This window comes from Mastigoproctus giganteus, chromosome 12, assembly GCF_048544385.1.
Source record: "Mastigoproctus giganteus isolate SK-2022 chromosome 12, ASM4854438v1, whole genome shotgun sequence".
NCBI classification, from domain to species: domain Eukaryota; kingdom Metazoa; phylum Arthropoda; class Arachnida; order Uropygi; family Thelyphonidae; genus Mastigoproctus; species Mastigoproctus giganteus.
In genome coordinates, this window is record NC_143586.1 from 46,804,653 (window position 1) to 46,820,384 (window position 15,732).

Below are 15,732 nucleotides of genomic sequence, written 5' to 3' on the forward strand. Positions count from 1 at the left end.
TTTACAGGTTTGTAATTACTCACTTTGCCCTTTGATCCCCTTTAATAAGGGAGACATTTGTACATGTCCAATTTGTAAGCACCTCCCCTGAACACAAGGATTCTTTCATAATTATGGCCTAAAAGTTCATTTAATATGGTTTACTTTCATTCATGGACTCAATCCCAGAAGTTCAGTTTTTTTATATATATCCAACTTTGAGAATCCTAATGTGCAGTAGAAAATTAATGTCCTCCCTAATATACTTAAACTGATAGGCATTTCATGATTGTTTAGATGTGATGGGTGACTTAGAAAAACTCTACTTATTAAATTTAATTTGTTATTTACTCTAATAATTAAAATGTAAACTCCCCTTTCCCCTTTGGCACCATGTTGGAATGTAAATAGAAATACTACAGAAATTCTTGGAAATAAATCATAATAAATTTCCCACAGATGGGTGAGAATTTTTTTAAGAGTTCCATAGTTTAATTACAATTTTCTCCCCCTCTAGGATATCACTACCAAGTGGGCTGATGTGAAGCAGTTGGTACCAAAACGAGATCAGGTGCTACAGACAGAACTTATGCGCCAACAGTGTATCCTTAATATGTGGCAATTTTATTTTTAAGCTATTATTATTATAAATACTAAGTTGGCCATTATATGATTTGCAGTGAGAATGTGGATTCATATTTGAAAATAACTGCACCATATATCTGCTGTTTTTAACAAATTTCATTTTATAATTTTTGGTCTTCGAAGACAAAATAATACTGTTACAAATCATAGCTGAACATGTTCAGCCATGATGAACATGTGGAAGAACTGTGTAGGCAAACATAGGCCTGACATAGCCAAATGGTCAGGAGTAAGATTGCAGTAGCACATGCTCTTTGAGTGGACCCCCCTCAAATACTATTACAAATCATAATACTTAATAGTATTATGATTTGTAACAGTTAACATTAAGAATAATACTGTTACAAACCATAGCTTTATAATGTGGAAGAACTATATAGGCAAACATAGGCCTCACATAAGAGTGCAGTAGCACATGCTCTTTGAATGGACCATGGTTCAAGCCCATGACTGCTAAACACAATTAACAATTGCATTTAGCAGTCACGATTTATTGTAAACTCCTCTGACAGCAGGTCCTCCTGGAATATAAACAAGAAACATAAACAGTCTTGTTGAAGAAATTTACAAAAGTCTTACTATGTCTAGGAATTAGTAGTTTTCATTCTTTAGCCTAAAGTTGTGAAAATTTGGCTTCACCAAAAAATGTCTTGATTTCCACTCCACATCTCCTTTTTACACACACACACACACACACACACACACACACACACACACACACACACACACACACACACACACACACCATTTGGACATCAAGTGGAAATTGGAGAAATCAGAAGGGTCAGATGAATTGGGACCACCTGGTTAGCATTAGCATTAGTAGAGGCATTTGATGCAAGAAAGCAAGCTTATGCAGCATCAGCCAAAAAAAAAAAAAAAAAAAACACCCACTTCCACTTCACCCCTCTGTTCGTTCAAAATACCTGTCCAGCTGAGCCTTAAACTTATTTAGGCTATCAACCTCCACGACAATTGATGGAAGTCTGTTCCACCAACCAACCACCCGCTGGCTAAAAGCAAATTTCCGCACGTCTATCCTACATCTGTCTTTCCTCAATTTGAATTTATGCCCTCTCAGGTGATTATTCTGAGCTAGAGGAAGAATCCCATCAGCATTGAGCATGCTCAAACCATTCAAGGCTTTATACACCTCTATCAGATCATCTCGCTGGTGCCTAGTCTCCAGACACTGTAATTTGCAAAACTTAAGCCTTTCTTTGTAAGAGCACCCCTTTGTTCCATTCACTAATCTGGTTAAATATGAAAAGTCACTTTATCCTAGAGCATAACTCCTGTAAAAAAACTTCAGTCAGTTCCATTTTGAAATTGGAATGAACTTGTTATTGTGCTCTAAAGGCATGAGAATTTTCCTTTTATAGGATGTAACTTCAGCCTGTTAAGCACAAAATGTTATGCACAAGCAATATCAGAATTTAATGATGCTTATTGTAGCAGCCCCTTCATTATATTAACTTTCAATCTACCAGAAGTGGGGGAACTACCAGTATTTAATTTTATTAATAATAAATTTGTGGGGAAAGGAGTCTTGTTATAAATAAGGTGAGCTTTATGTTGTTGTTAATAACTTTTGTTTTTTATAGTCAATTTAGCCACAGAATGTAAGGTTAATCCAAAAAGAGTACTGTAATCAGTACTCATTTTAATCACACCATTTTGTTTTGGCATGCACAATTAGCAAAAATTTCATTAACAGTTGTTGTCCATTTATTATATCTGATAAATAGAATCTTGTCTATATGCAGTCTACTACACCTATTTTACTTCCTAGAGGAAACCAAAAATAATCAGTTTCTCTCTTCAATAACAAATTCCCGTTTTAATTGTGCTGTTGTTTTTGGCCTATGGAATTAGTGGAAATTTCATTAAACATTTGTTGTCCATTTATTGTATCTAATATATGAATCTTGTCTATGTGCAGAAGAATCTTGTCTATCTACATCCATTACTTCCTAGACATAAATCATTATTAAAATTATTCTTTTCCTTCATTTCCTTGAAAAAGAAATGTAATGAAAAATCTAAAAGTCCAGATTCAAAAAGATCGGTCTTTTAAATATTTTTAGTTCTAATACAGCAGGCCCCCATTATAACGCGGTTCGCTTTACACTGATTCGCTATAACGCTGTTCTTATATTATAACCCATATCTGACTATAACGCTGTCACAGATCACTATAACGCTCTTTTACAGATTGCATTTTTTTTTGGCATATTTAACGAAATCGTTTCATTTGATGGAGTCGATAGCTTGAAAATGAATAGCAAAACAGCATTAAAATGTTTCCCACGCCGACTTGAGAAATTTTCCCACGTTCAGTGAAATTTTCTCGCACGCTAATTTAATTGCAGTACAGTCACTTGTTACGTAGTTCCGAGATCAACCTTTCAAAAAATGATCAAGTATATTGCTTGAAATATTTGCGTTATATGCATTTATCTGAAGTCTAGTCATCACTCAGTACAGTATTAGACATTGTGCGTAACGTACAGTTTACTTGAACATTGTATCATAATTAATGCAACCAACGCAGTTACATTTTCGAAGAGTTAATAATGGCCGATAAGAATGAAAAAGCAAAGTCTGGGTGCAGTACGAATACTATAAATGTAAGAAAAAGACTGAATTTGAAAATTAAATTAGACGTTTTGAAGCGAATCGATTCTGGTCAAAGACAAGTGGATGTGTGCCATAATTTAGGACTTGTAAGTTTAACTGTAAGAACAATTATAAAATAAAGAATTAATTTTAGCAGCGGGAAAGATAGCTGTTCCACTGCAAGCAACTAATGCTAGGCCGGCTATTAGGATTGAAATGGAAAGACTAACTAATTTTATTGAAGATAATATCCAGTGCAGAATTCAGTTAAGTTAAATATTATTAAAAAAAAGAGAGAGAGAGATTAGCCAATATGATGATCTGAAGAAAACTCACCTAAAAAAAAAAAAAAAAATGTGGAACCATTTAAAACTAGTAAGGGCTAGTTGAATAGATTTAAAATCCAGGGAGAAGCCGCAAGTGCAGAAGGAGCCGAAACTTTCAAAAAATAACTTTTTAAAATTATTGAAGAGGGGACTATTGTGTGAAGCAGGACTTTTGTGGAAACGCATGCCTAAAAGAAGTTTCATATTGAAAGAAGAAAAAAACATGCCAGGTTTCAAAGCGGCGAAGGATCAGGTGACTTTATTGTTGGGTGGTAACGCTGCAGGGGATTTAAAATTATACCCCTTTTAGTTTATTTAGAAGAGGGCCAAAGTTCAACCCAAAATTTACACATTTTTCATGATTAAATTCATCAATTTAATTAAATCAATTTAGATCAATTAAATTCATGATTTTAGTTGGAATTTTAAGTTTAATTTTGATACGTAAGTAGTTACCACATAATTATATACCTATGTAATGCAGAATATTTTATATGTACAAATATTTCAATATTAAATATTTTGACCGACATTTGTGCATCTTTTCACTACTGTTTATTATTGATTAGGAAATATCCTATGGCACCGACCACAACTTACAAATACATATGTTACCTTATGGGACAGCGGAGCTCGCTTAGCGCAGATTCACTTAGTGCTCTGTTTTTCCGGAACGAATTATCAGCGTTAAGCGGGGGTCACCTGTAGTATTAACATTAGAGCTGTGAAGCTTGTACCTTAGCAGATCACAGCATTTGATTTTATCTCATTATCTTAGATATTGCTTTTTTTCTCAGGAAAAAGCATGCGTCATCTTGATGGTAACTTGATAGTGGGTTATTGGCAGGCTTAGAATATGTTTATTGCATTGAATGATTTATGCTCTTCAGAGTTGTAATGTTGTTATGTCACAGTAATATCCACTTGTCACAGTAACTTCCACTTTAGTATCTGGTGTTTGAATAGTGTGCAACCTCAATATACTTATAAGCAAAATTGGTTTTAACTAAACATTGCAACACTTCAGTAAAACTGAATAACAGGTAAATATACAAAAAGAAAACCTTATTAAAAAACTTCTGAAAAATAAATTAATACCAAAGGTCTGGGGGAGCCTTTTAATCTACCAGAAGGGGGAAAAAACTACCAGTATTTAATTTTATTGGGTGGTGGAATTGGACAGCAGGAGTCCAATCCCACCACCGTGTCTGGGGTTCAGCAGAGCTGCTATGTTATAGCATAATCCAGCCCAAGAAGTGGTCCTGAGTCAGCAAGTTACCTAGCCCCAGAGGGCTAGGCCAGTTGTCATTGAGACATAGACAAGTCCAAGATAAGTGTTCTATCTGTGGTCTGTAATCTGGAATGTCCAGATTCGAGTCTGGTCCGTGTAGATCATTCAGTTCCAGGTTGAGGGTTTCATCCAGTAGGAGTCTCCATGGCATAGCTAAAGTCCACTGAAATTAGTTATGAATTTCCTGTCACAGTTTGGGGAGTACTTGTAGGTAAGGCATTGCTGCCACCTGGTTGAGTCTGATTCGTCACTTGTTGCTGATCATGAGTTGCTGTTCTTTTGAAGAGTTGTTCTGCAGAGTATGCAGGATGGGTTTCCACAAGTTTTGGCAGATGCTCAATGGCAAGACAGGCAGTTTCAATCTCCAATTGTGTCCTCAGGTTAGTATATGTTGCAGCCGAGTATTAGATGGTTCCAAGTCTCTGGAGATCCAGTGACAGTCCAGGATGGTTATTAGGCCCATGGCAAAGAGCTTTGCATTAAAGCTGCCATGGCCCATGAGTAGAAATTTTGCGTGAAGTCCTGGAGTAAACCACCAGGACCACTAGTTTTTGGTGATGTCTTGCACGTTGGATAAGAAGTGACATGCAGTCTCTCCATGTACTGATGTGTTCCAGGTAGTCTGCACTCTATCCACAAGAATTTTTCTAAGATGGGCCCTTTCTGGTTTTAGCAGTGTGGCTATCAAGTGGCCATTCCTAGTTTGTTGTTTGGAGTTCCCATTTTGTGAAGGTACTTGGAATGATGAAAATTATTTCTAGATCAATGGGTAATTTGCCCATTAGGACCTGCAGGACAACAGCTGATGCAGTCTTGCAAGCTCTGGTCATGACAAGTTGGATTGCTCTCTCTGCTTTCAAGAGCTGTTTGAACATGGCCTGCATGGAGGCTCTGTATCTCCAAGCCACCGGCTCCATAGACAATAATAGGAAGCAAAGATTGTCTTATAATACCATTTAAGGGTTTGGGATTTGAGCCCATTCTCTCCTTGTGACTGCTGCCAGTTTTGCAATGTAATTTTTTTTTTTTTTTTTTTAATATACCTGGCTGAGAGATGGACAACTTTTGGTCAAAAACCACTTCAAGGTACTTGCACTCCATCGTGTATTTGATGCTTTGGCCTTTGTATTTGAGGGTCGGTGGCCTGTTTATGCTGAGTCAACTTTTCATTTCGGCAACATTTGGATGGTCTTTTCTGTTTTGCACCATGCCTTCAAGTCTGTTAAGGTTGTTTTGGCTGTGGATTCCAGTTGTGTATGAGAATTAAATCATCAGCATATGCAATGAATATGCAGTTTTCATAATGCCTGTGAGCCCACAATCAAAAAATAGGTCTAGGTTAATAAATGCATAGTGATGAACCTCAGTTGCCTGAATAAATTTCCGTTTATTAACCATTAAAATTAATAAAATTGTCTTAATTTTAATAGACTTATTCTAGACTATTAAAATTAACAAAAATAAAACCTTTTGAAAGATATTCTAAAAAAATAGAATTTTACTGTGATTGTTTATTTTATTTTGTCCTCTAAACAGTGCATTGTTAACTTTCCTTGACATGTTCTTCAGCAAATGAGCGTCTAAGGAGAAAATTTGCTGATAAAGCCAATGTTGTTGGTCCTTGGATAGAACGCCAGATAGATTCTGTGGCTGCTATTGGTATGGGTATGCAGGGCAGCTTAGAGGATCAACTTCAGAAGTTGAAGCAGAATGAACAAGGTGTGATTCAGTACCGTCCACATATGGATGAACTAGAAAAATGCCATCAGGTTTGTTTCAGTTAATGAAATTATGTAATAGTAGGCATTGGTTGTTATAATAACATTGGTTTAGTGTCCTAAATAAGTGGGAAAAAAAGTCTTAAACATGTGTCTAATTCTGAACAGTTATGAGTATGTCAGTTTGAATAATAATTTTTTTAAAAAAAGTTAATGTATGAATGTATACAGTGCATTGCATTTCAGGAACATTAGCAATGGTAATAGCTCATGATTTTTAACAAAAAAAAAAAAAAAAGAAAGAAATAGCAAAAGCAATCACTTTTAGGCACAAACTGAAAAAATTTCTTTTCTGCATGTCTGCCACATTTCCCATTCATTTCTCCAATTAGTACATGGCAACAGTGTGTTGTATATGGATAGCCTGTATAATATGTATGAGAAAAAAAAAAATAATAATTTCAGAATTTCCATTGGTCCAATAAGGGCCACCTCGTGCAGGTTGTGCACCACACAATGGCATCCAGTCAGGGTGTGAGGGCACCATTCACAGTTAAGTAATTTTTAAGTTTTAAAAGCAAAGTAGATAAATAATAATTAAAACCGAGAATAATTATTCTCCTTTTTGATTATACCTTACTAAAAATTAACCAGCCCATTACATTATCAACTGTAAATTTTAAGAAGCAGAATGATAAATATTCTGATGAGGCTTTTTTTTTTTTATATTGTAAAGTGTTAGAATTAGAATATAGTTTTTTTAATTGTGAAATACGGTAAATATACTGATGGCTCAAAAACAAGTATGACAGTGGACGCAGCGGCAGTTTCTTTGATCTTTTCTAGTTTTGTGTCCCTTCCAAAGGAATGCAGCTTCTTTTCTGCTGAACTGTGGGTGATTAAAATAGCTCTGGATTACATGATTAATCTGTCCAGTAAGCAAACTATGATCTACTCTAATGCTCTGAGTGCAATAACATCATTGAAAAATCCATTCAAACCAACCCACCCCGTCTTGAAGCAAATCAGATCACAGATAATTGCGTTACAAGCTGTTAACCAATCAGTCACTTTCTGTTGGATACCAGGTCATGTAGGCATCAAAGGAAATGAATATGCAGGTCAAGTCGCTAAACATCCAATCACTGCAAGCTCTCCTAACTACCATATACAGACTACAAATCAGTCATAAAAAATGCGTGTGAAGAGCAATGGTTGCAAATCTGGCAGGCTCAGGGTGGCAATAAGCTGCTTCAATTTAAATGGGAACCTAAGTTGTGGCCATGAAGCATGCAATCAGATAGACAAGAGGAGGTGATCCTGGCTATGATGCGTATTGGGCATGCACAGCTAACCCATATTTATCTACTCATGGGGGAAGATCTGCCTATTTGTACATATTGTCAGTCTACACTTATGGTGTAGCATATTCTAATAAATTGCAACCATTACAATAATTATCAAATCTCAATTTTCACGTCACTTTTACATCTGCAAGGACCTTTAATCTGATTGGAGATGATGCAAATCTAGCCGAGTTCTTTGTTTTCTTGAAGCAGACAGGATTATTTAATAAGATTTTAACTGGTAATTGCACTATGGAATAGAATCAGGCATAATATGGCCTTAGTAGCCCTGGTGCCATTAAACAACATATCAACCAACCATATAAAGTATAAATTTTCACTTTATTACCTTACTAATTAACAAAAATATGTATAACAGCCTATATTCACAGTAAACTGCAGCAGTTTCTTCCAGTGCTTGCCTCAGGGTGGCTATAGCTACTTGAGTTTGCCGCATACCTGAAATCCATTTGGGTTCATCTTCATTTTCTTTCCTCCTTGGCAGAATTATCAATAACAGACTGGGAAATTTCTTCATCTGTTAAACTTGTTGATCACCATCTGTGTACCAAATCATTAAACTCCATTCCCCCATTCAGGCTTTTCAATGGGATTAGTATTGTGACTTAGTTGACTGTCATGAATAATTAATTCAGATTTTTTAAAACAATTGCTAATACAGATTTCGAAAACTTTTTATGTAGAGTGCATCAAGAACAGTAATCTGCTTTGCAATATCGAATGATGTTTCCAAACCATTGTCTATAGAGGATAATTCATCATCTTATATCTGAACCTATAAGGTCTTAAAGGTTTTTACTATTTCCTGGTCGAGAGGTTGAATTAGTGTTGTAGTATTCAAATTTATAAAAACTAATTCAATCTTTTTTAAAAGTCAACTTTGGATGAGCTGAGCAGTTGCCCAAAACCAGTGCAATTTTTAAAATTTTTTTTATTTACCCTTGAAAATCATATTTATGAAGATAATCTTCAAATAAAGAAGCTGTCATCCAAACATTGGTGTTGTTGGCATGTTCAGCAGGCTGCTTTACTCCTTTAAAATATCTGGGTGATTTACTCTTGCCTGTAACTAACTGCTTCGTCTTGATTGTTCCCATCGTGTTATGTTAAAATAATCATAATCCTGTCTTTGATCTTCTTTCCTGCAGACACAGGCATTTTTAAAAATCCGTGGAGCGGCCAGGGTCAATTAATAGGTTTGTACTACGGGTAGCCCTGTAGTACAACCCTGTTTAATCTGTGTTAAAAATGTCTTCAGGATTATAAGTGCTTAACATAGTTTTCTGAGAAGTTTCAACCAGTTGTCATCTGTAGAACCATTGGAATTTTATTTTTCTCTGTGAATTTTTTTGTAAACAATACCATGCCTCCTTCATTCTTATCAATCATCTATCTGTCACCTAAACTCTTCATGTAGTTTTTCAGCAAAATCATTAGCTTTTTGAAAGAGACTGCTACAATTGATTGGTGTATTAAATGAGCTGCCTTGTTTGAACCAAATGAACAGAGCTTCATCTGCTGTTTGGCATTCTCCTCCATGCTTCCTTTTTTCTGTTTTTAACTAATCACATTAGTGTTTAATGTATGATGTGATTTTAATAATTTTGATAAAGATGACAGGCACTCTAATTTAGCCAGTATTTTGCTTCGGGGGGGGAGGTACAGTGTACCTGCTGACCCTACCCTGGCTATGCCACTGAAGATAAGCATCAATCAATAACAAAGAACATGGCATGCACAAATTGCAACTAACATAACATACAAAAGTGATATACCAAACGGTAAAAAGTTTAGGAAGTTTAGATATAGGAATGAAGAGCTAAAAATTTCTTTATGGTTTAGGTACATGATTGAAGATTTCACGAAAGGGAAAATACATTTTGCCATAATAATGAAAAACCTGCAGAATTCCTGGTATTAGTATTATCACAGATGCAAAGAGTTTCTTACCTATTTATAATAGATTATACTAACAAAAAAGCTCAAGAAACCAGAAACTGCAAATTGTTTTATGGTTGTTTAAATTTATAACCTACAGAAATGTGGTTTTGAAAAATGTCACAAAGGCATTCAGAATTGATTCTTATAACCAAATATTACAATTCTAATAAACAGTGAACATGTAGTGCATTTGAATTGGTTTTTTGAAATTTGATTTCATAAAGTGGTAGATTCTAATCACCAGTGATTATATTAATTGTCTCCTACTATATGTTAAAAATATGAATTGGATAGTATATAACAGAGCTATGATGCTCAATAATTCCGTAGATTACCGTTCGTAAATTGCCGCCATTGTTACGTGATACAAAATATCTCGAACTAGATAGCATAAGCTTAGTATAGTATAGTACATAATATAATATTGTTAATTAATCAGTAAATCTATTAATCTTGTTGAACTTCATTGTCAATTAAATTGTACTGTTAACTGTATACATATAACGACTTAGATTATGTAACATAAATAATTAGCAAAAATAAATAATTAATACTTAACTTGATACGGAAGTTATATAAAAGGATTTCGTAGATAACACTCGATACTGAAACATAAATATAGCGTTATAACTGTGCTGGGATACAAGCTTAGGGTTTTAATTTTGTACTGAAATTGAAATTTTATTGAAATTAAATCTAAATCATGACTCAGACCAGAGCAGCAAAGCAAAAGGCTCAAGCAAATGGGAGTGCTGTGGCTCAGTGGAGACCTGAGGGGGGGCAGTTGCCCTCTGAATCACAGGCGCCTCCGTAGTGATTCTTCATGCATTAAGAATCTGCAGATAAATGAACCACTAGGTGGTAGTGATCACAGTGTGCTGAAGTGGGATTTACTCAAGGAGGTAACTACCATCAAGGGTAAAGGGAAGGGTTATTGCTTTCGTAAAGGCGACTATGATGGTCTGAGACTGTATTTAAATTCTATACAGTGGGACCAACTGATGATGTTACCAACAGCAAACTCAAAATGGGAAGCATTCAAAGAACTTATCTTGGAAGCTACTAGGCTTTACTAAGAAATATTGTTCAAGGTTCAGGCCTAAATGGATGTCAGATGAACTAATGAGACATATGGCAGAGAAGAAAAATGCATGGGATACATTAACACGTGACACAGAAACCTATGATAGATATAAGTTGATCTGTAACCAAGTTACAAAGGAGGTTAGGCAGGCGAAGGCAGATTACGAGAAATCTTTGGCAAGGGATGCAAAGAAAAACAGCAAGGAGTTCTTTACTTATGTAAACTCTAGAAGGAAGGGTATGAATCAGATCGATCCTGTTCAGGTAGCTAACAAACTAAATCAATATTTTGCATCTAGATTCACACATGAGGAGTTATTCAGGAAGGGGAATGCCATAGATGAAGTAAACACTGGCAATGAGCTAGATGATCTTGTAATAATTGAGAGTAAAGTGGAGGAGAAATTGTTGAAGATAAATACAAGAAAGGCACCTGGGGTGGATGGGATCTATCCAGTTATATTAAAGGAGGCAGCAAAAGAAGTAAGCAATCCGTTAGCCATAATTATGAGAGCTTTCTTGGACTCAGGGGAAGTACTCACAGAGTGGAGATGTGTAAATGTAGCCCCAATTTACAAAGGAGGATCAAAGGCTGACGTAAGTAATTATAGACCTGTGAGTTTAACTTCTGTTCCAGGAAAATTAATGGAGGCACTGGTTAAAGGAGCACTGCAGGATCATCTTGACAAGAATTCAGTTATAGCTCAGACACAGCATGGTTTTGTTAAGGGAAGGTCTTGCCTGACCAATTTGATTGGATACTATGATGTAGTCACAAAAGAATTGGATGCAGGGAATAACTTTGATATTATATATTTGGATCTTAGAAAGGCTTTGGATACTGTTTCACATGGAAGACTGCTGCACAAATTGAAGCAGTGTGGCTTTGGTGGCAAATTGTTGCTATGGATAAAGGGATGGTTGAGTGGCAGAAGACAGAGAGTGGTAATTAATGGACACTGCTCATCGTGGACTAATGTTATTAGTGGAGTCCCTCAGGGTTCAGTGTTGGGTCCATTGTTGTTTTCTGTATTTATAAATAATATTGATGATGGTATATCAAGCTTAATGTCCAAGTTTGCAGACGATACAAAGGTTGGCAGGGTTGTTAAGGACACTACTGATGCTATGCTGCTGCAACAGGACCTGGAAAGGTTGAGCAGATGGGCTGAGAGGTGGCAAATGAAGTTTAACATTGACAAATGTAAAGTACTACATATGGGAAACAGCAATCCCAGAGCAACGTATCAACTCTGTGGTACTACAATGACAGTGGTAGATAATGAAAAGGACTTGGGGGAAATTGTGCAGGCGGATATGAAGTTCTCTGAGAGTGCAGACGGGCTGCAAGAGTAGCTCATGGTGTCTAATCAATAATATACAGGAATTTTTCTAGCAGGGATAGGGAGGTGATTATTCCCTTGTATAAGGCAATGGTCAGGCCACACCTTGAGTACTGTATACAGGTCTGGAGGCCTCATTTCAAGAAGGATGTAGAGCTGCTGGAACGAGTACAGAGAAGGGCAACAAGGTTAGTGAACAGAACGAAGGGTTGCTCTTACGAAGAAAAGCTTAAGTTTTGCAAATTACTGTCTGGAGACTAGGCACCAGCGAGGTGATCTGATAGAGGTGTACAAAGCCTTGAATGGTTTGAGCATGCTCAATGCTGATGGGATACTGCCTCTTGCTCAGAATAATCACCTGAGAGGGCATAAATTCAAATTGAGGAAAGACAGATGTAGGATAGATGTGCGGAAATTCGCCTTTAGCCAGCGGGTAGTTGGTTGGTGGAACAGGCTTCCATCCCTTGTTGTGGAAGTTGATAGCCTAAATAAATTTCAGGCTCAGCTGGACAGGTATTTCGAATGACCGGAGGGGTGAAGTGGAAGGGTTTTTTTTTTTTTTTTGTTTTTTTGGCTGATGCTGCATAAGCTTGCTTTCTTGCATCACATACCTCTACTGATGCTAATAACATATAGTACTCAATATTGAGCACTATATGTTAAAAGAACCATCTACAATTATTCATTTTTGGGGGGGGGGCAATAAGACTTTGCACAGATATTTTCAAGTCATAGGCAAAATATGTCCAATTTTAATGAAATTTGAGTTGGTTTGAGAAATCTTTTTACAAGACTCAAATATAAAATTTCATTAAAATCCATCCACTGGTAGTCTAGTTATTAAAGGAGGACAAAAAATAATAATAATAATGATAATTGCTGATTTTTTCATTAGTCTGATTTTAATGAAATTTGTAATAGCTCAACAGATCTTTTTAAAAGGCTGAAATATAAAATTTCATTAAAATCCATTCACTGGAAGTCAAGTTGTTACGTGTAGATGCATGGATGGACATGGTGAACACAATAAGTGCATAAAAACTATGGGAGGTAAAAATAATAAAATAATGAAAAAATAAATAAGAATAAGCAAACACATACACTAATAAAATGTTTTTTCATACTCTGTATGTTTCTGAATATTCGTATTTTTTATTATTGTAATTATTTTTTTATCATTTAAAATTCCATAGCCATATTTTAAAATTTCTGCAGCCACAGCTTTATATTCATTCAGATTTGAATATGTGTGTTAATTTGGGCCCTTGAATATATGCCATAATTTTTCTCACTTTCCTTTGAAACCTTGTGTGTGTGATTTTGAGTGATTGTCTTTGTAAAATTGATTTTTTTAGATCTTGTCTGATGTGAAAATCTGATAATAATTCAACTAATGGCTCCTAAATACAACAGTGATTTAATAATTATACCAGTTGAAATTTATAATGATAGCTTGATGCAGACACCACTTTATATGAACATTTCCTTTAAGCAGAGGTACTATTTAACATATTATTGCGCTATGATTAATAAAAAAATAATTCTTAGGTGAAAGTAAGAAATGAAACAGGTTATTTAAATCAGCTTGGCTACACTCTTCATTTTGTTTTGATGCAAAATACCAATATCAAGTACCCTAAACCACACACCAGTTTTTTTAAGACATGAAAAAGGAATAAAGATTTTTTTATATAAATATGTTTTGTACCAGCAATGAGATTTCTGATTTTTTTTTTTTTTTTTTTTTCTGGCTGTTGAATTATTTTTGGTATTTCACTAATCATGAAATATCATAACCACATGCCTTTTGTACACGTTTAGCAGAACATAAATACAATATCATACAGATTTCTTTTGCTAATAATGGGTGCCAAACTTAAAAAGAATCTTGAGCTGCACAAATTGGACTAGACAATTTGTCATCAGTGTTATCTATATGTTACCAAAAATGTTACTTTGACCAAAAAAAATACATGATCCTGATATTTGAATGAATCACATGTGTTGCTAGGAAACAAGAATGTTCATTTCAGAAAGAGTCTCATTTTTTATGCAGTGGGCCATTCGAAGTCACATTCCAGTAAATATCAGTAATAACCAGTATATTTCTTTTAGATCAGATGAGCAAATAAAAATGCTGAGGCTAATAAATTTGCTTGCTTTGCCAAAGCCTTAGGAAAAATCTCAACCTTCAGATTAAATTTGCAAATAACTCACATTAAATTTGCAAATAACAACAATCTTTTTTAGAAAAAAGTGCCCGAAATATTTGAAAACATATGATATAAATGAGCAAACTTTTTTTTTTTTCTTTTTTTTTTTTAAGATACTTTTTTGTTTTGTTTTTGTAGACCTTTAAATTTTCTCTTTTGATTGTCAAATGGCTTTCATTGCATCCATGAGAAAGTATGCTACTATTTTTTTTTTTTTTTTTTTTTTAATAGCTTGTATATTGAAGAGCCTTTTGGCAGTGCATGTGATTGACAAGCACAAGGTATCAAAAAGCCTAGTGTTTAGAGTAGCACCATCAACAAAAGAATTTAGCAATTTCAAGCTTGGTACACCTTTGGATCAACAAAATTTGAGCCCATTGATTTGAATCTCCCTATAGCATCAACCCTTTTTCTCAGACTTTCAATCTCATTCATCAGAGTGGTGAATTTTTGTGTCATTTACTTGTACTTTCTTTACATCAACTTGTATGCACACACAAAAATGAATCATCTGTGATGCTGTTAACACCTACTGGAGACAGCAGCTCCAATATATGTCAGTTAGTACAAGCAGTGGTAGCATAATTCACCGGTAGATTTTTCCCTCTTAAATCATGCTTTCTTTGCCAGTGAAATTCTAACCATAGTTATGGCTGAAAAATTAAATTTACACATTACTAATACACTTAATAAATCTATTCCTGAGCAGAGTATTGTCTTGTATAGAAAACATTTTATTCTATAATGTGGTTCTAATGCTAATTCCTACTTATGAGTACTTTTAAATTGTAATAACTGCATATAAATTCAGACATTCATCTTTAATATCTTTAACAGAAAAATAGAAAAACATAATTGTTAATTCTGTAGCATTGCCTTTATATGAAATATGAAGCATTTAATATCTCTTTTATTGTATTGTGATTGTAGGAAATCCAGGAAGCAATGATATTTGAGAACAGATACACTCAATATACAATGGAAGTGAGTATAAAATTAATGCTGTTTCAATTTTCTGTGATATTGTCATTCATTATTACTAATGGGTGAGCTCTAATTAGCAATGATAAAATAACACTATATAGATGCTGTGACTGTAACATAACTTATAACTTTTACCAGTTATATTACTGTTTACATCAATCTTAGGTAGATTTCAAATGATATTAACAGTGCCCATATGATGGAAAGGAGTAAATTCAGCCGA

At 34.9% G+C, this 15,732-nt stretch overlaps 1 protein-coding gene across 3 annotated transcripts in view; it reads left to right on the plus strand.

The window, feature by feature from the left end:
* Positions 1 to 15,732, plus strand: part of Actn (alpha actinin) — a 307,581-nt gene that overhangs the window by 257,353 nt on the left and 34,496 nt on the right. For all 3 annotated transcript variants that reach the window (XM_090386850.1, XM_090386853.1, XM_090386851.1), the window contains 3 exons: positions 497 to 581; positions 6,430 to 6,629; positions 15,456 to 15,509. In XM_090386850.1, coding sequence (XP_090242976.1) covers positions 497 to 581; positions 6,430 to 6,629; positions 15,456 to 15,509 — 339 coding nt within the window. The remainder of the gene's footprint in view (positions 1 to 496; positions 582 to 6,429; positions 6,630 to 15,455; positions 15,510 to 15,732) is intronic.